This window comes from Pavona decussata, unplaced genomic scaffold, assembly GCF_977016875.1.
Source record: "Pavona decussata unplaced genomic scaffold, jaPavDecu1.1 SCAFFOLD_195, whole genome shotgun sequence".
In the NCBI taxonomy this organism is placed as follows: domain Eukaryota; kingdom Metazoa; phylum Cnidaria; class Anthozoa; order Scleractinia; family Agariciidae; genus Pavona; species Pavona decussata.
Window position 1 is genome coordinate 711,523 of NW_028145604.1, and position 25,824 is coordinate 737,346.

The following is a 25,824-nucleotide window of genomic DNA, read 5'->3' on the forward strand; positions in this document are numbered from 1 at the left end:
TCACAACTGGCTGCAGCCTGACCAGTCTGCTGTTTGAATAGTCTGACTTGTTTCAAACCCATCTAGTTGTAAGCAACGAGTGTTCAAAGAGGGAACCATCACTCACAAGAATGGCGCCCTTGGTGCTAGGCTACATTTCATTATAGTTGATTATATGTTTCCCAAGTTCACTTTCCTAGGGGCATGAAGGAATAGCCCCCTTCGTAACAGTTATTTCAGTGGTCAAGCAACCGTTCGCGTTGATAGAAAGAGGTGTTGGGTAACTGCTCGCATTGCATTTACAAAGGAGGGTAAATATTAGACGAGGAGCACCTCAATGTGATATTCTCTTCACACCTGTCTAACGCCCAGTTGATGTCCTTTGTTCAACACAGACATCAAGAGGTTGAGCTGAGCTGAACTACCCTATCTGACTCACGCACTGGGCTTTGTTTTAACATTTTCTTACTCGTGTCGGACGATTCTAAGATGCGAATATACATGTTTATTCAAGATGTTAATTTGTACAAATAACACAAACAAAGAACACTGATTATCTTGATGAAAACACGAAGTTTACCCTATAACGTTTTGAAAAATGAAAAAAAAAAAAAGACGTTATATAATATAAAAATTAAAACCCACTTCTGCTATTTACATATTAACAAATCAGGAAAGCTTTTTTAGTTAGTTGCTTTGAGCGCGTTTAGATTTGCTGCTTCCCGCGAAGGACCTCGGCAGGTTATTCCATTATTCCACAGCAAAAAAAAAAAAACAAAAAAAAAAAAAATGGAGATGATTAAACTTGTAATTTGATTCGCTCAAGCGTAAGACTCGAGTTGGATTTCTGGAATTAAGTAAGTTACTTCTCCATCGTTCCTGAGAAAATCGTCGTCCTCTTTGATATCAAAATGTACTTTCTTGATAAGCGTTACAAGTCGATCGACCCTTTCTTTCAGCCTTTGTGCCTCATCAATCCGTTTCATTTTCTTGTATTTTGGTCTCGTATGTTCCGATCCAGCTCCGACACGATTTCTAAAAATTGAACGCGACTTGAATCCCAACCAGTTCAAAAACTGTTCGGTCATGAAGTCGATGATCTCGTGCTCGTTGGATTGGAGGTCGTTCTGTTGTTTGACCTTGTTAAAATTTTCTATTATGATGGACAAAAACATGTTGACAAGAATGAACACAACTCCAATGCTGTAGAAAAAGAACATCATGGGTCCAAGAACCCTGTTGGCGCGCTCCAGGTTAACATAGCTAAACTTTCCAAGCATCACGCTGATAAGAGTTTCAACCGTTGTCACAAAAGTGTGGAATTTGTACAGCTCGTGCGAGAATACTAGATAACACAGGTGCGAGAACCCGACGAAAACCAGCCCGAAGATGATTCCGAAGTGGACGAGTTCCCGAGCCGAAGATTTGATTGTGGAACCGAGTAGAGACATACGACGATTGAACCTAAAAAGTCGGAGAAACTTGACCGATGTTATGAACACAACGAAAGCGTAAACATAACCGAATAGCTGATCAACAAGAGCGAGGTGTTGGAAGTCCACGAATTGTCCAGGGTTCTCGCGGAAGGACGTTTTTGTGTATTTGTCCAGTCCAAACCTGATCGCATATAGGACGATACTGGTCCATGACAATCCTATTAGAGTCAGCTCAATCCATGTCCAGAATTCAGCCATGTAATTCTTAAGCTCTGACTTAAGAAACCGCTTAAATTCGCGATAGGTAAACAACAGAGTAAAAAGAACGAAAGAAACTTCACAGACGAGTACAAATATCAGAAAATTCCCCACGTAGCGATCGATTCTTGTTGAGAGCAGCTGTATAAATGGGACAACACCACCCGCAGCAGTAAACTCCAGCAACAAGTTGACAACGCAGTAGAGGTTGCTGTGACCATTGTACACTGTAAACTCGACAAATACCGCGCGTGTGTATTTGTCGACCCAGCCGTTTAATTTCAAGTCGTTTAACAGGGAGTATGCATCGTTAATAGTTGAACCTAAGTCAACTTTGTAGCCGCCTCCACGGTACAGCGCGAAGTGCCCCAGGAAAGGACGTGTTTTGAGTTCAGTAGTTGTCTTGTAGTGCCACGCGCTGCAGCCTGAATCGTAAGAACTGTTCTGATTGGCTGGTTTCCAACCACGTGCGTAGCTGAGAGTCTGATCCTCAGCTTCCCACGAGTAAGGCTCTTCACAGGCCCCCAAATATGTTTCTAACACTTGGTGAACTTTGCACGCGCCTGAAATAAAGGGAAACAAGGCGAAACAGAAGCTCAGTTGTACTTTCGAGCCAAATATTTTCCCGTTTGGTAGATTTTTTGTTATTTTCCTCACAATCCGCCCAAAGAAGATCCCGTAGAATTTCATTTACCCCTAAACTGATTTTCCGTAAACCCTGTTTACTTCACTTTCCAAACTTTCACATTAATGTCACCAAATCCAGACCTTGGTGAAAAGAGGTCGATTCAGAACAATTTGTGTATTTCTTCAAGGTCCAGCAAATACCACTGATCAAATTGCATTCTCAAAATGAACTCCCATCCCCTTAGAAAAAAATCATTAATTTTTATAAAACTGTGCCCCAGCAACGTCCCTTCTCCAACCCCCACCACGTAGACAATTCGCAAAATTACACTCCCGTCCGCAAACATTTCATAAAATACTGTAATTCAATTGTTGCCAGCCCAAGATTTCATTGCTTTTATTGCCTTAACATCCGGGCACTTACCGCTCTTCACTCGCAGCTGCCTCATGCGAGCCACGCCCACCACATACGACATCTTGTCATTCACGAACCCAGGCTCCCCAGACTTGCCGTTGTACCATATACCGTTGAAGAGGGTTGGGACTAGAGTCTGATTCATCCATTCCCAGAAGTCAACAATATTGGTGACCTGTGGGTGCATTTAGGACGAACGTGACATGAATAGAATTGATACTAGTGTAGACCACATCTGCCCTCGCTGTTTAAGACTAATCTGATATAAATCCCCATCTGCGATCTGATGCGTGAAGAATTCGTTTTTGGAAAATGATGTGGTGGCATTTTACACCTTTACATCTGACAGAATGGTCGTAATTATATGGGTATTCTTTGAAATCAAAGAAAACCTTGACAGTAATTTGCGTGCAAAAAGACAAAGATTACACTACAACGCGACTGACTTTCAATTTATCTCTTATCAGTTTTTCAGGTGACTTGGCAATCTGCCCCTGGGCAGAAAGAAATTTGAATGTACTTTTTTGTAATTTCCTTCCCAGGTACCAGCTAGTTCCATTTAAAGAGCGGCTTTAATTTTAGTGCCGTAAAACCAAAACGAAGGTAGCCTGAGTATTAGGAAGGCCTGATACTCGGGCTAAAACGAAAGTAATTATTCTAACCAATCATAACAGACGTAAACAGCGCAAAGAACCAATCAGAATTCGAAGCATGGTGTCAAGGGCGGGAAAAATCGTGCGAGCGAATCACGATTAAGATTTGCTTCTCGTTGGCTGAGCGAGTTTTGATAACCATTCGCAGAGCGTAGCCAGTGAGGCAAAACCAAAAAGAATACGAATTACCTTCCACAATCAATTGAAAACCGTTTTTAAAAGTGTCAGTTTGCGTACCTGTTGTTATAATTTGAAAAGTATTCATTCTATAAAGAAGGCAAGACTCTGAGAACTTGCGTTGGACTCGATTCTCCTTCGACATCTCTATTTGACTTACAATGTATGATTAAATTAGCAATGAAATCACCACTGAAACATCCAATTAATTGCTTTCAAAGGTTCAAGCTCGCAAATAGTCGCGACTATCTACTTAGGAATGTAACTATTTCCGATTAAAGTCCGACGCACCAATTAACCACTCGACAATCTGTACTTACATCAGCAAGCTTGATGATATCATCCCCATCATGCTTGTCGGTCGTTTCATGCCTGTCATCCTCACCTCCGCCGGGTGATTCTTGACGACCAACGAACGTGTTCTCCATGTTCTGCGTCATGAAGTGTGCGTACGGATCTCTATGGCCGCACGCTATTAATAGAACCGCCCACACAAATAGAAAGTAGAACACGATTTCCCGTATGACCGAGTGCATCTTCCTTTCTTTGAAGAGGCGGACGCGTGCGGCATGAAGCAGAATCTGGAGAGATAACAAGCGAGTAGAAAATAAAGAAAAAGTTTTAAAATAGTATCTGAAAAAAAAAAAAGCCAAAAACGAAAACGGGAGTATAATATTCAACCCAAACCACCCCTGTCCAGTGGATGGAACGTTTGTCTGATACAGGAGTAATGTCGAGAATTTCGGTAGATCAGCTCCGGTAGTAGTTCACGTGCTACCAAGCTATGCACCTGAACACGGAGAGATACAGAGCAAAACATCATGGGAATATGAGAAAGCTACACCATGGCTAGCTACGCCATGACTAGCGATCAGCAATCTACAATTCAGTACCATGCCAGCTTAGCTAAAAGATGCAAACTCGTTCCTAGAATTTTTTCCCTGGAAACTCGGACGGGCGTTTAATTAAAGCCCTGGGAACGAGTACTTGGTTCTGCGTAAACTTAATTGCAAGATCTGGAATGTTTTTTTTAACTTTTAAGCTTCCAAAAATTGCTCATTCATACTATGAATTTCCTATTTCTTTCGCTTTTGTCTCCAGTAACTGAAATTGAATGGGATCAGACAAAGCAATAAAATAGGTAATAAATAATATCTATACACATTATCCAGCGATAATACATTACTTACCTTATCTGGTGGACGGTGGGATTGCGTGTCAGCGGTCTTAGCTTCTCCTTTCTGCGTCTGCGTGAGATTTTTCTCGAGCCACTCCTCATCGCGCGCCAGTTCGGAATTGATGACGTCATCTTCTTCATCTTGTGGTTTCTTCAAAAGCAGCGCAAACAAGATGGCGATGATTATCACCTTAAGCGGTTGACTGATTAAGATGTCCTGAAACATGGATACAAACATGGACACAAGCCACTCTTCTTGCTGTTTGTTGTCGAATTGTAATCCGTACAACAGGGTGAAGAAGCCAGCAGCAGCTGCTGTGGAAAGGCAAAAGAACCAGCCAATGTACACCAACCACCATGGAAACAAGCATGTCAGCTTCTTTCGCTCTTTCTTTTCCTTGGGTTTGTCTGTGGGAACTAAATCGGCGGTTGACTCTACAGAATCCCTGCTGCAAACCGACCCTGGGAAAACTGCTGAAACTGAGAGGAAACAATACCAGTAGGTTAGTATATGTAACAAATTTATTTCATGATCATGAGGCCAGCATCGAGGATACCCTATCACTGACAACCTTGCAAGTGACTAAAGAAATTACAGACGTTTCGGCCTTAGTCATTCAATTGAGTGTCGAAAGTAATTTCACGTTTGCTTTGGTTTGCTTTACTTCGCTCTGTGATTGGCCAGCAAATCACGTGCCACTTTCTCAACCAATCAGAAGCAAAACCCAAACCAATTGTGCCTTACTCGCACGCGTTTTCCCGCGCTTCCCGCCGGTTACATATATTTGCTTCGATTTCTGATTGGTTCATCGCACTGTTTGCGTCTGTTGTGATTGGCCAGAGTAATTACTTTGGTTTTGGTTTTACTACTCTTAATGAAAACTCTATCAGTGGAAAGCAAGTGGGGTTTTTGTTGGAAACGCGTGCGCCACGAGAGACTATTGAACCGATCAGCAAGGAACTCAAAGTATGCTTTTTCTTATCAAATCACGAATGACTGTAACAACAGCCGCTACATGATTGTACAGGGGATTTATGGTGTATTTTAATCAGCGCCACACAAAATAAGCTATCACGTTTTGTTCAAAATCAGTCAAACGATCCCTCGGGGTAACAAACATCACCAAGAAAGAAGAACCAGTTCCTCTCGAGGAAAATTCATTAAGTTTAATTGTAGGTTTGGGACTCAGAACTAAATTATCGTTTCGTTCTTTGTGGGAGAAACAGTTTAACATTCCCAAATAAAGATTATAAACGGGATTGGTAAAACAATAAAAAGTCATACCGATGTTCACTTCACCTTTTTCTTGATCACGTGATTCGTCCTGGTACATGTAGTAGTATATATCGGACGATAAAAAGTCGGGTACTTCTCCCACGAGATCGTCTTTCTCCAGGGTTTTCTGTTTCTTTGAATCCTTTTCTTTGTTTCCTGATGTTAAATCAATTTGACTCTCAAGCAGCGAGGCGAAAAATTCTTCGTCCCATGAATCCTTGCGCGGGGTCAATGGCGCGCGTATGCTTGTGAGATTTCTCTGTGTCACTTGTACTTTTTGTTTGAGAACCACTCGTTCGCTTTCTGAATTTGTTGGTGTGATATCGCTAAGTGACACAGCGGTTTGTTTACGAGCTCTACGCTTTTCAGCCTCTGAGATTTTCGGCTTCTCTTCAGTCGTCGTTCTTTCGGCGTATTTCTGTTTGGCCCTAGGACTCACTGCTCTGTTTCTGAATAACTGAACTATTAACAAGTTTATTGGGAAGACGATTAAGCTCGATTGAATTCCAATAATAATCTCGTGCCACGTGAATTCAAAGAAGCCGATATCTATTAATACGCTGTTTTGTTTCTCCATGGGTGTTCTATACCACAGGACGTTCGCTAACATTGAACACATCAGAAGAGATAAACAGCACGACACTCGCTGAACGCACGTAAAGCGACTGCGCACTGGGCGAAACGCGATGGAAAACCACAAGTGTCCGTCAGAGAAGTCACGTGATGTCTTAGTCTTGAACAGATGGACGAAGTCGCGCAGTTCATCTTTTCCCGCCACTGGAAACAGCCTGTCAACCTGTCCATCACCCTCATCGCACGCCAGCCAATGGTTGCACAGAAAGAAGAACTTCTCATCAGTTTCAATATCCCGGATGACCACCTGTGAAAGAAACCATGATGGGCTTTTTCCGGTGTTATCGTGCCAGATACGGATAAATGTCAGACTTCCAAGGCAGTCTGGGGTAGTGACAAGGAAGGAGTCAACACCACCTGGCTGTAAACATAATCTGGACGTGCTTTTTAGCATATGCACCGAGCTTTGCCCTTCCTCACCCGCAATGAGAATGGAGACGTTAGCTGTTGTGCCTGTCTTCTTTCCGCGCGCAGTGTAAACTGTTACTTCATAGCGATATCGGTCAGCTGGATCATTGTCTAACACGGGTACCAAACCAACCTGAAAGGAAACGAATCTGTGAGAAATAGCAATAAGTAAAACATAGCGAAAATCATCAGATACATGAAATTTCTAGATTCAAGCTTTTGGAGTGAAAAGGAAGATATGAAATTCAAAATAAACATTCCTGTCGTTTCTTGTTATCAAGTAAATATACACAAACAAACAAAAAACAGTTGTTTTGTCGTAGTCTGATGGGCAATGTATTGTTTTTGTAAGCATGCGGAAATCATGTAATTAAAGTGTGGCTAGAAATAGCTACACTTCGAGTGGTCTTTGTTTAAAAGAAAGTTGAAAGGAACAGTAACATGCGAACGGGGTCAAAATTGCCCGCTAGCCGAAAGCCTTTATCACGCAATGTGTTTCTTCTTACGGCACAAACTGACATTCAACTCATCGGTAATTTTCTCTCTAAAATTCTCAAACTCATTAACAATTTATCAAGAGAAAACAAAGAAAATCACTACTGTGACCGTGGTTTGGATATGTGATCCTAATTACCATAAAATTTCGCCAACTTTAGCCTTGAATTTCTCCAAGAATTATTGATCATTTGAGAAGCCATATCAAACACTCGAAAGTGTGTTTCATCAGATATCTAAACACCTCGAAGTCGTTTAAAAAAACCCGACTGCGCCTCGTTTTTTCAATCTACTTCTCAGTGTTTGGATATCTGATGAAACACACCTTCTCGTGTTTGATATATTACGTCAAACACTTTATCAAAGAAACCTTAGTGATGTCCTTCCTGTCCTTTCTTCTGGCCCACACCAGCGCCAGGATGTATAATCCAATAATAACACAGTAGGTAGCAAGTAGTGCGGGGTGCTTGTGAATCTGTGTTAATTCCTTGAGTGAAGCGTTGATGTCCAGCTTGTTTGGCGGGATGAACAAATCGGCACCAAACCACGTCAAGTGTGTGCACTGGCAACGAGTTCGGCTGCGTGTAGATTGCTCATGAACCTGAGGGAAAGACACAACAAAATGGGATTTTTGTGACTATGATCGAGAAAAGACGAAAACAATCATATATATGGACTGAAAAAATAGATATGAAAACAAAAAAACGAAAAAATCATGTATGGACTGCGGACATAGGAGAAAGGAGATGTGGTTAGTTTGTATCGCTTAGACACACGTACGTTCAAAATAAGTCTGTACTGTGTTGTACTGTGAAAAGCTCCTTCAGTTCAAAATAGGAACTCATTCTAAAGAGGGCAAGTGTGGCAGCTCAGAGATGAATTAAGTCCAATGAGACATACATAACTGGTGTACTCAGTCGTCTGTTTATGGAAGATACTTTAAGTAAAGGCTGGTTTCCATATGATCGCAGATCGCAATAAGGTCTGCGATCGTCTGCGATCATATGGAAACTACTTCTGCGATCGTCTACGATCCTGCGATCGCGATCGCAGACGATCGCAGAAGATAGAACCATGTTCTATCTAAAGGCTGGTTTCCATATGATCGCAGACGATCGCAGACATTATTGCGATCTGCAATCTGCGAACTGCGATCCGCGATCATATGAAAACCAGCCTTAATTAGTAGGACTGGTAATCCTGTGGTACGGTAGTGGCACAGTGCAGCTACGTTTTATGACCATGTTTTTTTGTGACTACAATGCCTTTAAGGGGGACGCCTCTGTAGGGTAAACAGATAGAACTAGTATACCGATGTTGTCCGCCTTACGTTTTGCAGTGAGTTTTCTGACCACATTAATACAAAATGGTGCCATAAATTGATCCTGACTCAAATACATCATCTTTGACCCACACCAATTTAAGTATCGATTGCTTTTCTTTGTTAACAACAGAAAAAAAAACAGAAACAATAAATTTACCCTGCATCCCTTGGTGCTCCAGTCTGAAGAAATTTCATTCCAAAAATAGCAGGCTGTACTGATGACGTCAAAGGTATAGTCTATAGTCGTCCCAATCGGCTCCAGATTATTGTCATGCGCACTCGGGAGAACTCCAAAATAATAGTCCCCCGCTTCCTTTATGTGATCGTTTGTAACAAACACCGTGTAGTTTGATCCCACCGTGAGGTCCTGGTGCGGGAGAGTTATTTGGAAGTCGTAGTCAGTTTGAGAGGGACGTTCGTTGTAGCGGAAGAAAACTGTTAGACCTGAACTTCCGTCAGACGGAGGGAATTTAGCTTTTATGACGCTGTCGTGGTTAGGCAAAGTTACTTTGTGGAAAGTCATTGAACCACTTGTTGAAGGAGTTTGAAAGGTGTTCAGTGAAATCTATGAGGAGAAATAAAAGAAAACAATATTGCATGATGGGATGATAATAAAAATAATAATAATAATAATAATAATAGTAATAATAATAATAATAATAATAATAATAATAATACCTTTATTTATTACCGTTGGCGATAAGAATTACGGTAATATTACAGTGAAAAAAAATTCAAAACACTACATGTATGTATACAGTGAAACTATGTCAAGTTAATTAAGTTAAGTTAAGTTTAGCACCTCTAGGAAAAAGCGATTGTTTGTATCTGGTAGTGCGTGATACAGGTATTCTGAGATGCACTGGGTTCGACTTACAAGATCTTAGGATCTGGCTAAACATTGACCTTGCTTCTCCATAACAGTAAAAAGGCCTCCAGTTTGGTCATGAAAGCCACAAAATAACAGTTAACAGTTAACGACCTTTTATTAATTACCTGCGGAGGATCTTCCTGAGGCAGAAATACATTGATTGGTGACGTCAGACTCTCCACGGGTAAAACGTTCCCGTCAGACCCTTTGAGCACCAGTGAGATTGGATTGGACTTGACTGGGGTGGAATTACCGGAACTTTGGAATGGATTGGTGGACAGTGCTGTAAACTGTAGAGAGATACGAAAAATAAATGTAAAACACAAGCATACAACGCATATAAAAGGTTATGGTAATTAATATTAGATGGAATAAATACTTTAAAATCCGTATCCTTAAGTGGTGAAGTCTAGGGTCGTCATATGTAGCTGGTCATTCCAGAAACAATGTAGAAAACACAAGTCTGAGGCAAGTGCTTCATACATCTCTCTACTACACCATGCTTTCTTGGTAATACTCGGTCCTGTCTTCTTTATTTGTTACTGATTTGTCAAGTCACTCCTCAACTTACTGTTGTTGTGATATAGGAGCTATTTCCTGTTCTGTCCATCAGGCTGCCGTTATTTGGCAACACAAACTGTCCCTCTCCTCCCACGTCGACTGAAAGGCCGGCCAGTTTACTTGGCATTTGTTTGGTTAAGCCAATAGCCACACCCTTGGTTTTCATGACGACTGCGCTCTGCCCTGGCATCATGGTATAAAGCACCGCATCTGAAACTGTTTCCACGAGACCAAGAACTTCAACCAACACTTCCTAAAAAAAAACAACAAAATTTATTGATCATCCAATGCTTTTGTAAAACCTGACAAAACGCATCAGTGTGAATGACATGATAGGTTATAACAGGTTAGGCTGGTTTCAAACGCCGCGCTAATGTCATACCGAACTAAATTCATCGCATTTAGCACGGCCGAAGACGACGTTTGAAACTGAATTGAAGTCGTATCAATGTCGTGTGACACGGCAAGCTCTGTTCAGTGTGCTACACGCAGCCCGATAGCTCGACTTGGTGCGACTGCCGTGCCAAACATGAATACCATGTAACTACATTACAAAACTTGGTTAATTGGGCCAACTTGATTTATCGTACAACCGCTCAGTTTTGTCTTTCCAAAGTTCAACTGAATTAAAATCTACGTCTGAAACCAAGTCGCGCTACATTCGTGCTAAAATTGAGCCAGCTTAGCACGACACTGCCACCACGTTTTAAAAGGGCCTTAAAGCGAAATGCCAATGATGTGGGAGGAAAGGAGATTTTTCGATGGATTGTCAGGAAATAAACGGGCCGCTGGAAATGACTACTAATAACCCTACCTGAGAAGCTTCTTTCTCGATGTTGTTAGAACTTTCACCGCTGCTGCTGGCAGAAGCAAGGAATACATTTGACAATCCTTTGAGGATTTCTTTGGAGATCTTTTCAATGACTCCCCCATCCTCCCCTCCCTGGGACTCTTTAGTGAGCTTCTCCGCCATTGTGGCATACTGCTTTGCCGCTAAAGCCTAGAATAACAAATAAGGAATTTTCAACTGAGTGTTGAAAGTAACTTTGATTTTCTTTTGGGTTTGGTATTCTTATAAAATGGCTAAATGAGAAAACCTTGCCCCACCATTTCAACTAGCATTTAAGCTTGTTTTCTTGAGCTCATATTTGTTTTAAGAATATGTAAGTTCCGAGGCAACTATCGGACGATAGTCCTTAGAGAGAAACACTCTGATTACGTACATGGGTGACGACGCCCTGAGACCATCAACAAAGTCAACGAAAACCAATTATGGCAGTTAATTTTCTTAGTACAATCTGGTCCTTGATCTGACTTATGCTGATATTTTGACGATTTTTTAATGCTTGGTCAATAATGTGAAATGCTGCCTGTGAACTCTTTGGAGGCCTTATATCGATCGAACGATGCCCTGGCCTAAGTAGCCAGCCATATCGTCCAAACAGTTAGCGACTGGATGATGCTTCATCCTTTACAGAAATATCTTTGATTACACTTCAATCGTCGACGGGGCTCTGTCCCTCGGATAAGCGGCCCTTGGTGTCATGTAAACTGGAAGAACTGCGAAACCCTTACCAAGAGGAGGTTACACTTAACTCACGTTCGGATTGACTTGGACATGAACTTGTCCATAAATTTAAGGTGAAAATACGAAATTTGAAATACGCATCCAGGGTGCTTGTTCAAGGAATTACGATATTACTTAAGTTTTAAAGACTTGTGTTAAAAGCCGATGCAAAATACTTTGCCATCTTTTTGAGGGCTGTATGCTAGCGTATCTATTGTACATGACTACAAAGTAAAACAGTGAAATTGTGATCATATTTAAACTCCTTTTGTTACTTTTCCCTTAGCAGTTCTCCTTACTTGTGCTTCTACTGTCGTCTCCTTGGCAACGCCGGTTGCGGCCTGGAGAGTCTGGGAACTAAGCAATACGTCATCAAGCGTTTGTATACGGAAATCAGCCAAGTACTTGATCATCATCAGACGAATCTAAAACCAAACAAAGGAAACAAGGTAATTAGCTTGTTTTCGCTTAATATTTACCCACTTGCAATCTCGTTCCAAAATGCTCAATACTTTGATCTTGCGTGACTAAACTCTTACAAATAGTGTAGCCAAGTGTGACAAAATCACTTTAAATAGCGTGACCTGCCGGTACCAGAGTCTTTGTGAACTTACCCGCTGGTTTTCTTCCACAGAAGAGTCGGTAGAATCGTTCTGATTGTTGAGTTTGTTGCTAACAGCGTTTATCAGCTGTGCAGCGATCTTCTCTGATCCAAGACCGAGTGATTTCTCAATATCATTTCCTGGCGCAAGAGTTTTGCTTATCAATTCTTCTTTAGTTACAATCCTTGGTTTTACCTGAGGACGAAAAATGGAAAGTTACGTGACGTACTCCTTGCCTCTGACATCATGCCACTCTGACGTCACCACTTTCGAAATTATGCACTTATTGACTGAGTAGTGCCCAGTGGTGATTGGCCCCGCCCGGGGCCAAATACCAGCCTGTTTGGGAGGGGGTGGGGATGAAATATCAGCTCGGCTTGATGAGCAAGAAGTATTTTTATGTCGAGCCAAAATACATCTCACGCTAAAAATGTCAGCCGATTTGATTCGGCCCAGGCAGAATTTTCCTTGCGATACGGGCTGATAATTCAAAGCAGTACGTTGTTTAAGTGTCATATCGAATTGATGTCAGATAAATTAAAGGAAAAGTCACAAAGTTTTAAACAAAGTAAACTCATGACAAGTTCATCTTGTTACGAACATGGAAAAGAAAGCAATGAAAGAAGGTAAACAGTATTTTCCACAAGAAACTTTGTGTATTTTCCAATAATCATTAACAGCAACAACAACAACACGCCAAGCAAACAAACAATACCTTTATTTGCAACTTGTTTTCCACGGCCTCCCCGTAAGCGTCCTTTATTGTCACCATAACCTCAATAATATGACCGTCACCTTCCTTCCCGGCAGGAAATAAAAAGTCAGCTTTTGTTAAAGAAGGACCGTAGAAGAACAGGACGCCATTCTCAGCGGAGCTTGGATCCTTACTGTCACGTGGATGAGAGTAAAACATTTCGTAGTTTAGCGGTTCATGTTCATCCTGCCAACCACTGCATGAAAAAGAGAATCTTGTTTTCAGTTCCTCGCCTGTTTTGGGTGTGACGTCACACGTGCCTTCTTTGGGCGGCTGATTGGTTATAATGTTATATTCAGCAAATCCTTGGGCTCCTGAAAAAAGATTAATGTCAGACGAGGTATGAAGGAGTATTCTAGGGAGTTTGATCACCACTTTGTAGTGCTGCCTGTGATTTCATTCCACTCCACTACACTCCACACCACGCCAATTCACTGCAATCCACTACACTTCCCTGCCTTCCCCTCCCCTCCCCTTCCCTTCCCTCCCCTCCCCTCCATTCCACGCCGCTCCACTCCATGTTACTCTGCTCCTCTCCACTCCTCTACATTTTCTTCTCCACGCCCCTCCCATCCATTTTACCCCTGTCCACCTCACTTCGCTTCACATCACTTTACTTTACTTAAAAAAAGATAATTTTGAAATGAAAGTGATTGTTGGTAATAATCATATATTAAGTGTTGAAGAAAATCAATCTCCAGTTTTTTTTCCAGTAACTTTGAAGTGTAAATTTTTGATTGATGTGTTTTGTCAGTGGCAACTTTGCTTTCGGAAATTTTGCCTAGCAACCGTGAGACTTCCTGACGTTGAAACGGAGTTTTAAAATTTACATAGGAATTTAAAATCTTGTTCATATTTATCCACCTACAACGAATAAAAAATGAACCCAACAAATTTGTTATAACTTTTCAGAAATCAGCTTCCTAATGTAAACGAATATAAAAAGACAGAATGCATTTGTTTTTAACCTGAGTTAAGTCTGCTGGCGACGATCCTGATTCTGTATGAAGCGCCGCTCTTAAACGTGTTTCCAAGTATGACCGCATTTTGAAAATTTCTCAGCGTGAGGGCTCTGTCCGGCCACACCGGAAAAGGAGCTGACGATTGGACGTCTTCCGCTGACCAGTTATAACTGATAGCTTGGATGTCGTCACAGTTAAGACACGTGGTTTTCAGTATCAATCTGCTTGCACGATTCAGGTACTTTCCACAATTCGACCCGTCACAACTGGATTGGAAGGAAATGAATGAATTATTAGCCAAGTATAAATAAAGAACGCGAACTAGTACTGTACTAGTACTTTACTGACCATTAGAGACCTCGTACGGATTCAGAAATACGGCACATCTTCTATCATCTTCGTCCGACTTCTTTTTGAAATCGGAAATCCGAAAGCAAGCACGATAAACTATGCTGTTTATGGACAACTCACTGAAGTACGAATAGGAGGGTGGGGAGGGGAGAAGAGGCTCACCAGCTGGCTATTTGTTGAATTGAAAGCCAGTGGTCAGGTGGCGGGATTCTATCCTGAGATCTTCAGATCTCAAGTTTAAACACGAGACCAATGACCAGCTCTGACTTTACGCAGTTCATTAGCACCCATTCTCTTGCGCTTCCGACGGTTGTTTCGCTTCTCCTATTGTTAATTATTTCCAGGAAAGGAAAGATACTTTCAGTAGTCCATCAAATAACCATTGAGAATCTTACCGTATTCTGATATCAGGAGGGTTTCCCATCAGGACCTTCACTGTCTGCGTTGCTGTTGACCGGCGGCCGCTTCCTGTAGAACTGACGTTAACCGTAAAAACATACGTGGTTGCTTCGAAGAGGCTTCTGGGTGGGAATGTCAAAACGTTGCCTGTGTAACTGACTTGTTTTTTTGCATTTCCAAAACAACCTGACCCTGAATTGACAATAGCAGCGTCACCTTCAATGATGGTGCAAAACCAAGTAAAATCTAATTCTTCCTTTCCTGGAATTAGAGGGTCACGTGATTTAGATGCATCCAATATCAGCTGCTGTTCCCAATCATGTGACCTCAAATCTCCTCCAACGATGCGAGCTTCAATATCCGCGCCTGCGATTCTAATGTAAGTGTAGTCAGCTTTAGCTACGCCTACACCTGATATTGTGACGGTGAGCTGGAAGATGTAACCACCAGGGCCCAGGCCTAACGCGGGAATAATTATCGATGACTGGTTAGTTAGGACATCTGATGGAAGGCTGTTGAACAAATAAACAAACAAATTATTTCTCAGTATACAATTACTACAAGTTACCGTTCAGTATTGGATGAATTTAATCACACACACGTAAACTTCTTGAACTCACTTTCGTGTGTTAGCGACTCACAGTACTCCTCATCTTATCTTACCTCGCTTCTCTTCCTGATTCCGGGGGGAGCTGCACGTGAGAAGAAGACCTATTGGCATGGTACGAGTCTGCTTTGTATACAATCCATTTAAACTTGACCGAGTAACTTTTATTGCTTAGGATCTCCACACGAGAGTTCAGAGAAAATCGCTTTCCATAAATCAGAGATGAAGTATTTGATAGACTCTTCTGGCCGCCAACAACTTGGACACGAAGTTCTGGAACAGGTTTGTCTGTTATTACAGCCATGGTCCGCGCTGTTTGCTGCGATGCGTCATTCCAGCCCCACACTTGCGCCTCGTACAATCCTTGACTGGAATAATTATGGCTATACACCGTTGCATAGCAACCAGATGGATCAAACGGAAGGTTGATATTGGGGTCAAGGTAGCGCTTTTCTGCCTTCAAAACAGTATTTTTCATAAAATTTCTGAGAGTGATGTTGTTTCCGTCCCCGGCGTTGAAAACAAATTGCGAATTCGTTCCCAGGCTTGAGCAAAACACGACAAAAGTTACGCTCTCCCCAGGCTTCGCTGGGCCACTAGAAGCTAAATACAGTCCCATCACTGAAAACTGTAGAGTAACCGTTCGCCGTAAGGACTCTTCTCCAAGACTGTTATAAACTTTAACTATCACTTCATAACTCCCAGGTAGAGGATACACATGGGTAGAGACAGCTGTGCTCGCGTTTCTTAATTCATCGTAATCCCCGTATGACCAGTCATACGTCAGGCAAGTCCCCGTATCGTGTGTAACCGTGAAGGACACTGGGTACTCAAGGGGGAAAGTGTTTCCAGTTGGACCTCTCCCTGAAGTTCCCGGATGTACGGAGTATTTAGAATGCATTGCTTTCAATTGTGCGTTTGTTATGGTTTGTATGATTTCAACAGGAGCCAATAACTCAACCCGGCTTACAAAATTCCAGATAGTCAGCTTGGCCTTGTAACATCCTGGTTTGGAGTACAAGTGACTGTAACTAAACTGCTTTTGCACGGGATTAATAGCCCTGTTTTCCGTACTCTCCCCATTACCAAACTCGATGCGGTATGTTGCATCCAAAAGATCTGGAGACTGAGCACTTCGGTTGAACTGGAAAGTAATACTCCTTGCAGGCCAAATCACAGTGTTATTTTGATGAAGTGAAAATCCTTGCACAGGACTGAGAGTTGTTACGTTATGTCTAACACGTTGTGTGGAATTTTGGTTTGACGTCACAACCTCGACCTGAAATTCTCCTTGAGTGGAATACACGTGAGTGGCGACAAATGTCTGGCTTCCATAGCCTCTGAATTGACGGTTGTAAACATCACCATCTCCATATTTCCATCTAACCTCAACATCTAAACCTGACTCAACGGAAACATAAACGGGTATGGGAGAACCAGTTCTTGCCACAGGATTGACCCTGGCTGTCAAACCAGATATTTCCTCCAAAAAGGTAACTCTAGCTGTAAGCTTTTGTGGAGAAGAAACAGAATTTGAAAGCTCAATCTCGACAACGTATTTTCCTGGATTAGGGCATAGGGTACGATCTAACTCGACAGAACCTGTTTGACCGGTTTGCTGACTTGTAATAGAACCATGATTCAGCAGCGTAACACTGAGATGAATGTTAGTACCTGTTGACCAAACCCATTCGACCACCACAGACTGACCAAACTCTTTTTGAATCAAACCACTCCCTGCGTTGAATTTCAAACCTGTGATGATTGCGTCAACTTGAGCAGTTGTCTTCACAATGTGGCTTCCGAACTGATTTTCACACTTCACAATCACCTCAAAAACACCGACTGTGCTGTAAGTATGCAACAAGGGAAGCGGCAGAGTTGCATCAGAAAATGTTTCCTTCTTTGTATCGCCAAAGTCAACCTCGCATTGAAACAAGTAACCGTATTCATAACTGATTCGAATTTCGCTTGCATTTCCAGGAATGGTCGCTTTGCAGGACACGTTGAGTCCACGGATCTCCAGCGGCTGGTTTGGTTTCTGTACTGTGATGGTATCATTAAGCTGTGTTTGCAATGAAACCAGAGAGTTCCTAGCAGTAATTGTAACGTTAAAAACTCCGTGTTTTACGTACTGATGTGTTACGCTGTTGTTCAATGTTTCTACAGGAGTAGAACCATCCGCAAAATCGAAGTTATAGGTAACCCGGCTCCCTTTCGAAATCTTCACGACAATGTTCACATTTTCATACATCTGTATTGTGCTGCGTTCGGCATAAGCTACGAGACCAACTATCGGATCATCTACCATGGCTTTCCCTGATATGGTCGCATTGGGGCCTACCAAGTTATATGCAGTGATAGTCACGGAATACTCCCCACTAGTTGTGTAATTGTGGAGTACAGTGACATTCATTCCAACAGCGTTAGTGTCTATAATCTGTTTATCCGTTCCATCGCCATAATCGATTACAAACTTGACATCGCTCCCATCACTGATAACCCACGAGATTACAGTCTGTAAGCCCGTTTCCACTGCTCTGATTGGATGCACGAAAGCGAGGCCTTGAATTTGACGCTGCACTGTAATGGTTTTTGTTATATTCTGTGAACTAATTTGATTGACAGCCTCCGCTGTGACGTTAAATACCCCTGTGCTGTTGTAAGTTTTAACAGTGGAATTTGCCGTTATGATTTGGCTTGATCCACCATCACCCAAGTTAATTATGTAGCTCACGTTGTCTCCTTTATTTTGTGAGAATCGAAAAACTATCGACTCCCCAGGGCTCGCACGGTCAGCCACGCTTAACTCAAACCCTTCGATTTTTTGTTGCGCATGCACTATAACCCACCCGACGAGCTGACTGATTACGTTGAAAACCTTAACCGTGACGTTGAATTCACCGCTAAGAGAGAAAGAGTGTCCAACAGAGTGATTATATCCGCCTGTTAGAGTTCTTGATCCTTTGAAAGTATAGCTGTTACTTGCGTCTCCAAAATTCCAGCGGAAAGACACGTCTGTACCTTCCGATACCAGGCTGTAAAACCTCGTATCAGACGCCACTGCCACAATTCTTCGTCCGTGAAACTCCCTTTCGGCTGTGAATCCTACAGTGATGTTCTTCACAGGATCTTGTACGGTCACGTTATAGAATACAATCACGTGATTGACAGCGTTCTCTCCGGTAAAGATGATTTGCCACTGACCAGAAGTAAACGTCCGATTAAACAGATAATTGGACGGAAAATCGCGCAGAACGAACCCGTCACCAAAGTCAAGGCGGTATTTGATGTTACTTCCGGTACCTTTGGTAAGGTTAAAAGTTATGGTGCTGTTCGAAGGTGAAGGATTTGGGAAAGCGGTTATACCAAGTCCTGTTATGCGCTGCTGTACATAAAACGAGATTGAAGCAAATTCAGAGGAAATTGAATTGGAAACGTTGACGCTCATAGTATAAAACCCGGTTGTGTTAAAATAGAGCTCTATCGAGTTATTAGTACATATCAAGATAGTTATGGTTTTATTGCCATGAAGGTACCATTCATAAGTCAAATTATTTCCGGTTTTTGTCCGAGCTATGAAGGTCTTGTTGTCAAACAGTTCTATTCCAGTGAAGTTATCAATGGTTAGACCCGATACTTGCTCCAGTATAACAATCTCTGAGCTTGCATTCACATACACAGTGTTTTGAAGCCTAACCGACACGGAGTAGGTCCCTCCTTTGGAGTAGTTATGTGAGACGTGATTTTTGTTCAGTCCTTGCTCGGTGCTGGTGTCACCGTAATCCCAGTAGTATTGCTGATCTGAAGCGAATGATCCTACCAATGAACATGAAAGGTTCACAGGGACACCAACCATGCCATGCAATGGCACAGTAATACTGAGGGGGTTAAGGACGGTCACCGTGAGCCAGCTTGTCTGTGTATACGCCACATTAGCTGCCGTCACCGTGACGTTCAGACTTCCTAACTTGGAGAAGCTGTGTATTACAGAGGTGTTTGAAATAAAAGGCGTCCACGAGCCGTCACCAAATGTCCACTTGAATTTGACGTTTGATCCACGCACGGAGACATTAAACTTTGTTGGAGCGCCCAGATATACAGGATTTGAAATCAGAGAGACATTGAGGTCAGATACACTTTCTTGGACGTTAACTAGAATAGTTGTGTTTACTGTGCTAACGTTGTTTGCTGCCTCCACAAAAAGGTCGTGCATCCCGAAACTGGCAAATGATTGATTCAGCCTGCCGATAACAGAATCACTTCCCAGGTTCTGCAACGTTTCCTGTTTCAGCAGTGTGCTGGTGTTCACCAGAGTCCAAGACACTGTAACATTCGTATTGGTAGAGATATTTACAGTAATGACAATTTCTTGGTTGAGTCTTGCGCCAAAGAATGAAAATTCTAGTACTGGGTAGACAGGGTTAATACTATTTATGGGATCCTGTACAAGCATGCTTTGAAGGCCCGCTGACAAAGCGTTTCCAAGAGTGTCTGTAAAGTTGATTTGAGCCCAGTACTCTCCTGCCGAGAGATACTGATGGCTAAGCTCGATCGTGGAGGCCTGAGATCCAATGATATTGATCATGTATGTCAAGTCCGATATGTTTTGCGAATGGGCAACTGACACATTCGATCCCACTTGAAGCACGTTTGCGTCAAGTGCTGAGAAATGGTAAACCTTTGCTTTTCCTGTCTGATGAGTAATTGCCCCGTTTGTCGCTGGACCCCAAGCGATCATATCTCCTGGCAAAACATTCAAAGTTTTTTCCTTGGGAAGTACGTGCAAGTTGTAGCCGGTTTTTATCGCCAACACGCCGATATCAGCGGTTATTTTCAAGTTACTCGCACGAAGGGTGCTTACCGTGGGGGACTGGGAACAGTTTCCACTCGGCGGGGGATAACAACAGGACTTTGAAGCGCAAAGGATGTTGGGAGATGAGCATGCGTAAGAGGAATGGATGGAGCATGGCTGATTTGCACAAGATAGATTCTTTGGACAGAAGTGAGGAGTTGGCGAGGTGCAGACTGGTCGCATAACCTGCAATTAATGCCAAAAAATAATAATGGAAATGTTTTACATTAAAGGATCCGTTTACTATTTAATCCCGAGATGAGCTTTTCCGCAGGACGACTATCATTGCCTTGGCTGGTCATTTTCCTTTTCAGAACTGAGTGAAATGAATTCATCCCGAAACGACCGTTTTTATCCTCCAACACAGCACAGAATGTAGAATTTTAACTTCAACGCAACGTGCCCTTTCGTAAAAACGTCAAGGAAGAAAAGCCATCTCAAGATGAACTCATTTCGGCTTTCCGTAAACAGAGCCGAATTCTAAGGCGATTTTTATTGGAACACTGTTTTCGATTGTGTAGTATCAGTACTATCAGTTTAGTTGCGTAGTCTGGGTGCCAGAAGCCTTCCTTGGTGGTTTCCGATTCCGTTTAATGTTACGTTTGTGGCAAGCGGCAGAAATGACTACGTGCAAGACAGGATACCCCTTCATCCTCTCTTGCTACGTGAACATGTTTGTTCTATATTTGCCGCTCGCTGTTTTCTGTTGCTCAGTGAAATTGAGTGGTTTAACGTTAGCATCAAGAGCAACAGTTGTTTTTCACTATTCTCGTGATGTGCTAATTTTTTTTTTCAAGAAAACATAAACGCCGTTTGCCGTAAATGTCGTTCTAAATCTCTCCATCGTTTCTATTGTCTCGTGCTTCATCGCTCGTTGCGTCGGCCTTCGGCTGACGACCATCGATTCGCGGCCGATAATGGTCCTACTCCATTAACTTGACAAAATCCCTGGAAAAAAAAGCTCTGTAACTAAATTCTTCAGTTCATTTCCAGGAGCATCAATCTCAAGGGAATTATGTGCATCGAAGTCTAGTCAGAAAGGGACAAATATAATAATCATAATCATAATCATTAAAATCTCAATTTTAATGATTTTCTTAAAGTGAAAAAACAAATGAAATATTCCAAAAACTTCAAGATATATAAAACACTTACGAAAACTTTGATTTCTCCAGCAGTGTGTCCGTAGATTTCCAGAGCTAAAATCTGCGCTTCGGATAAGAATGGAGACGAGGGAAGCAAAAACACTCCTGAGCTGTGTAAGGAGGCTGGGCTCGGGACAGCCCACTGAGGTACGGCCGGGCCAGCACGCACGTACAGGGGGTCTGGGGAGAGAACATAAAAATTTTGAAACATATTGCTTTTAGCTTTTAAAATGAAAAGAAACGAAAACCAAAACAAACAAACAAACATCGTCAACAACAAAACGCAACCACAAAACAAAACATAGACTGCGCACCGTCGTCTTTTATTTCCTCTTAAAGAAAATAGGAGACGTTTACAAAACAAAACTAGGCAAAAAAAACAACAAAAAGCAATAACAATAACAACAACAACAAATATTGTGAGATGGTCGTTTGAGGCTAAGTACATAGACAATTTACTGGTTTCGTGTTAACGTCAAGGTTAATGAGAGACTTGGTTCGTTATATCAACTTGCAGGGTGAATTTGTAATTTCCTTCACAGAATTTGCGTCACACGCTTATTTGGAAATCAACTCAATGTCATGTCAGCAATATTGTTTGCATTGAAATGAAACATTTATGATTTCAGTTTATGGGTTATAAATTCGTATAAAAAAATCTCTTGTACGAGAAAAGGAATTGATGCAGGGAACAAAACTGAATAAATTATCTGAGATTTTCTCTGCCGATATTACAGCTTATCCATTATTGATAACATCGTAAAAAGTCTTAAATGACTGCCGAACCTTTTATGAAAAACTTGATAACAACGCAATTTACATGTTTTTGAAACAGTTAGAATTTCACCTGCACCATACAAAGTACGGTTCTTTTATTGTTTTCGACTTTTACTATATTAAAAATTAAAACTCAAAGGTCCGGACAAAAGGAGGTCATTGTGTTTTGTTTTTCTCTATTTTAACTTTAAGTTTTCTGAAACAGAAAGCTAAAAGCATAAAATAAAACAGCTGCTTTTGTGTCCTGACTGTGTTTGTGAAGTGTCAAAAAGAGTAAAGAAAGTCGGCGCTTGATAAATACAATAAATAAACGGAAAGAATGCTCCAAATATATCGGATAAGCTTTTTAAACAAAAGGCAACTTGATATGCTGTCTGTTGGACGTTTAAAATTTAAACACAAAATTGTTGCCAAACACACACAAACGGAACTTATCGCAAGTCTGAAGATTTTTATTATTTTGCTTGTTAAATTTTCTCGTTGTTGAAATGAAGTGTTAAATGGCTTGTGAACCTTCTATTCTTTCACATGGAACATTGCCTAGTTTGCTCAGCTTTGTGTGACAACTCGAATTAATCAAAGTTATTTTTCATAACCCAAAACTAATTCGTACGGCGCTCCTGTCTTTTGAACAAACAGTTGTCAAACGGGTGCCGACGAACGACAAGTAAAAGTTTAAATAAATGAAAAACTCGTTATAACCATGCAAATGCGAATAAATTTAACTTACTTGGTAATGAAATGTTTTTTGCATCTCCATTTTGAAACAGCCATGTCGCTTGAAGACCTGTCCCTTCGTAAATCTTCGCAAAGCAACGAAACTTTTCTCCCGTGCGAACACTCGTTGGGCATGAGAACTCAGCCCGTTGTAGCTTGGCGCGGATATTTAACTCCAGATTAACATAATCCAGCTTAGGATTAACGTGTAATGGTCGAGCTTTAATGGTTAGTTTTCCCCAATATGATGCTCTAAAATTAAACTTTTCGTTATCCCCAGGCGAATCGCCATTTTCATCTCCGATATTAAAGGCCACTTGTAAGCCTGGCGTGCTTTCGTTCACGAAACCAGCAGTCGTATTAACCCACTCGAAGACTCTTAGGGCGCTGAAGTAGTTTATTACAAACTTCCTCGCATACGAAGTAGAGTTGTAAACCAAGTTAGCCCATATCCCTCCACACTTATAGCTTTGATCTCCCGTGCAGTTAATATTACAGCTTGAGCTTGCTGACTGCGAGGCGTTAAAAGTGCTGGCGCAGAAACACAGGTTGCCATTTTGTAGAGCGGCGAAATTATATTTCATGTTACCACACAGTTTTACGCAGTCGTTTGGTGTAAGGGTGTCCGGTTGATAGTCACCGGGGGATACAAAGAACTGCCTGCTTGATGGGGATTCTGAATAGCAGCCGATCTTGAGATTTTCTATAAAGAAGGAAACGATTAGAATCTAACATATAAACATCAGCGAAGATTAAAGACTGAGACAAGTGCTTGGGGTCAGAGCGTGAAGGAAATTTAAAAAGCAGAATTTTATTTCGAAAAATGAAAATGAATTAGATTTAAAAGTCAAGCGCTTATAAAGGTGAACTGAGGTAATGGTTTTACATAAAAAGGGGGATTACTGATGTTAAATCCCTTAATTTCATCTTTGATGCGCAACAGCCAGATGTTTGGATTCAGTTTATGGCCGAAACATTTCATTGCGATTGACTGAGATTCAAACTGAAGTTAACTGATGAACGTTAGAAAAACTAAATGAAATCGCGTTTCTTCCGGATTACGTACAACCTGTTATTGACAAAAAAATTTCTCTCATGAAAAAGAGTGTATTTTATATCAGTTTTGTTCACAATAAGCCGATAAAAGACAAAAGGAAGCTAAGAGCCCATTTGTGTTCGCTTTTGTAAACCCTATCTGCTTTCACCTTTTAACTAAGGAATTAAATGTGGAGCGAGTGTGATGTTAATGGTAAGTCATTTCTGCGTTTGTCGAAACAATAATGTCTTTACTTCATTACGAAAGGAAATCACTAAAAGGAAGATATGAAACGTGATGAATTAAGATGGGAACGTTCCTTGAAATGCAAATTTGCAACTTATCAAAGATACACAGATCTCGAGAGGTAACTTAAAATAGATAAAAGACAAACCGGGCTCCTTGATGTAGAATTGAATTTCCCCGCAGCTTCGGATTCAAGTTTAAACGGAAAATGATACTGTGTGATTTTTACCGCAATACGATAGAGCAATAAAAAAAGTAATAATAATGATTAAAAGAAAACGTTGGCTTCGCGGTCTCTTTAACCAGGTCCATTTTAAAAACATGGAATCGACTTCTGCGGTTTTAAAGCAAAGATTTGGTCAAATTAAATTAACAACAAATCAGCGAGGTTCGTTTCGTGTTGAGATGAACGTTAAAATCTAAGGTAAAAGTCCATTTAATTTTCTCTCTTAAGCTCTTCTCTTAATCCCGTTAATTTCAAGCGGTAATTCGTTCTCTTACAATTCACCTGCACAAGATGGGTTGAGGACATGATATAAGACCGGCTAGAGCCGTGACATTAACATCGAAACCTGCGAGACGTTGCCATGTAAATATATATTATTGAAGATTACAAACGAGACAGTTGAAACTCACCGACGTCAAAGGCAGATATGCAATTGACCAAGGAACAAAGAACAAGCACCAAGAACACATATGCTGGCGTCCTAAGTCTCATCATTGCTTTAACGGTGCAACATTTCAACATCTTTCTGGGTTGTCAGCTTCGCGCTATGCGAAAAATGCTCACGCGATGTGCAAACAATTTATAAGACTTTCAGGTTAACATAACAATTCTTTGTTTCATACAGCGCGGTTAAAATACGGCGACTCAGAATGTCACTTGGTAGCAATGAATGTGTCACTGATTTCCGGAGCGAATTTGCAGAGCTTGTTCTACCAAAAAAGAAACGTGCCAAACGATCGACTGACAGGAGTCTCAGCCAAACCAAGTTAATTATAGTTCTGCAGACAAACAGCCTCGTTTTCATACACTGCAAATAAAAGGTCTTGGACAGCTGTAACGAACGCTACTATTTGATTGGTCAATTTTCAGGAAATTTAATGCAGGTAAAATATCTACGAATATTGTACTTGTATACAATAGGGTCTAAAGACAATTTATTACGGCATGAATACTAAACAGGATATCTAACCTAATTGTTTTTTGAAGCTTACTGTAATAGCAGAAACTAAAGATCTGTAGCTTAAATTACATCAGATAAATGGCGCCACTCTTCAATCTGCGGTAAAATCAGCGTTATAATTATTTTCTTTGTGTTGTATCATTTTTATTGCTTTTTATCTACAAACAGAAGCTTTTAATGAAGCCAAAAGCGCAAAAAAACAATTTTCCTTCAATCCTTTTTCCAGGGTTAGGCAATAATTCCCTTCTTGAATTAAATTTTTCCGTCCTCGAGTTAATGAACTATTTTGTGTCGCTGGTAAAGCTGTTAAATGCATTTCAATAATCCTC

General features: G+C 41.3%; 1 protein-coding gene across 1 annotated transcript; it reads right to left on the reverse strand.

Moving 5' to 3' along the window:
* Positions 1–4: 4 nt before the first annotated feature.
* LOC146461599 (polycystin-1-like) lies at positions 5–25,527 on the reverse strand. The gene is made up of 19 exons (XM_085086410.1): positions 24,945–25,527; positions 23,040–23,729; positions 21,543–21,712; positions 15,589–20,573; positions 14,922–15,437; positions 14,182–14,441; positions 13,175–13,527; positions 12,472–12,654; positions 12,157–12,282; positions 11,105–11,290; positions 10,301–10,543; positions 9,855–10,019; positions 9,016–9,423; positions 7,905–8,135; positions 6,008–7,172; positions 4,736–5,202; positions 3,866–4,126; positions 2,725–2,890; positions 5–2,236 (listed from the first exon to the last, which is right to left on the reverse strand). The coding sequence occupies exons 1-19, from the start codon at positions 25,054–25,056 to the stop codon at positions 801–803; spliced, it is 12,123 nt and encodes a 4,040-aa protein (XP_084942536.1). The 5' UTR covers positions 25,057–25,527; the 3' UTR covers positions 5–800.
* Positions 25,528–25,824: the final 297 nt, after the last annotated feature.

Bases quoted from the DNA above. Each gene is read 5' to 3' on its own strand.
- LOC146461599 (XM_085086410.1), bottom strand. From the start codon at position 25,056: ATGTTGAAATGTTGCACCGTTAAAGCAATGATGAGACTTAGGACGCCA. The intron at 12,283-12,471 runs GTAAGTTCACAA...GTTTGGTTTTAG, and splicing joins CTGTGGAAGAAAACCAGCGG to ATTCGTCTGATGATGATCAA. The intron at 9,424-9,854 runs GTAATTAATAAA...TTCTCCTCATAG, and splicing joins CTCAGGAAGATCCTCCGCAG to ATTTCACTGAACACCTTTCA.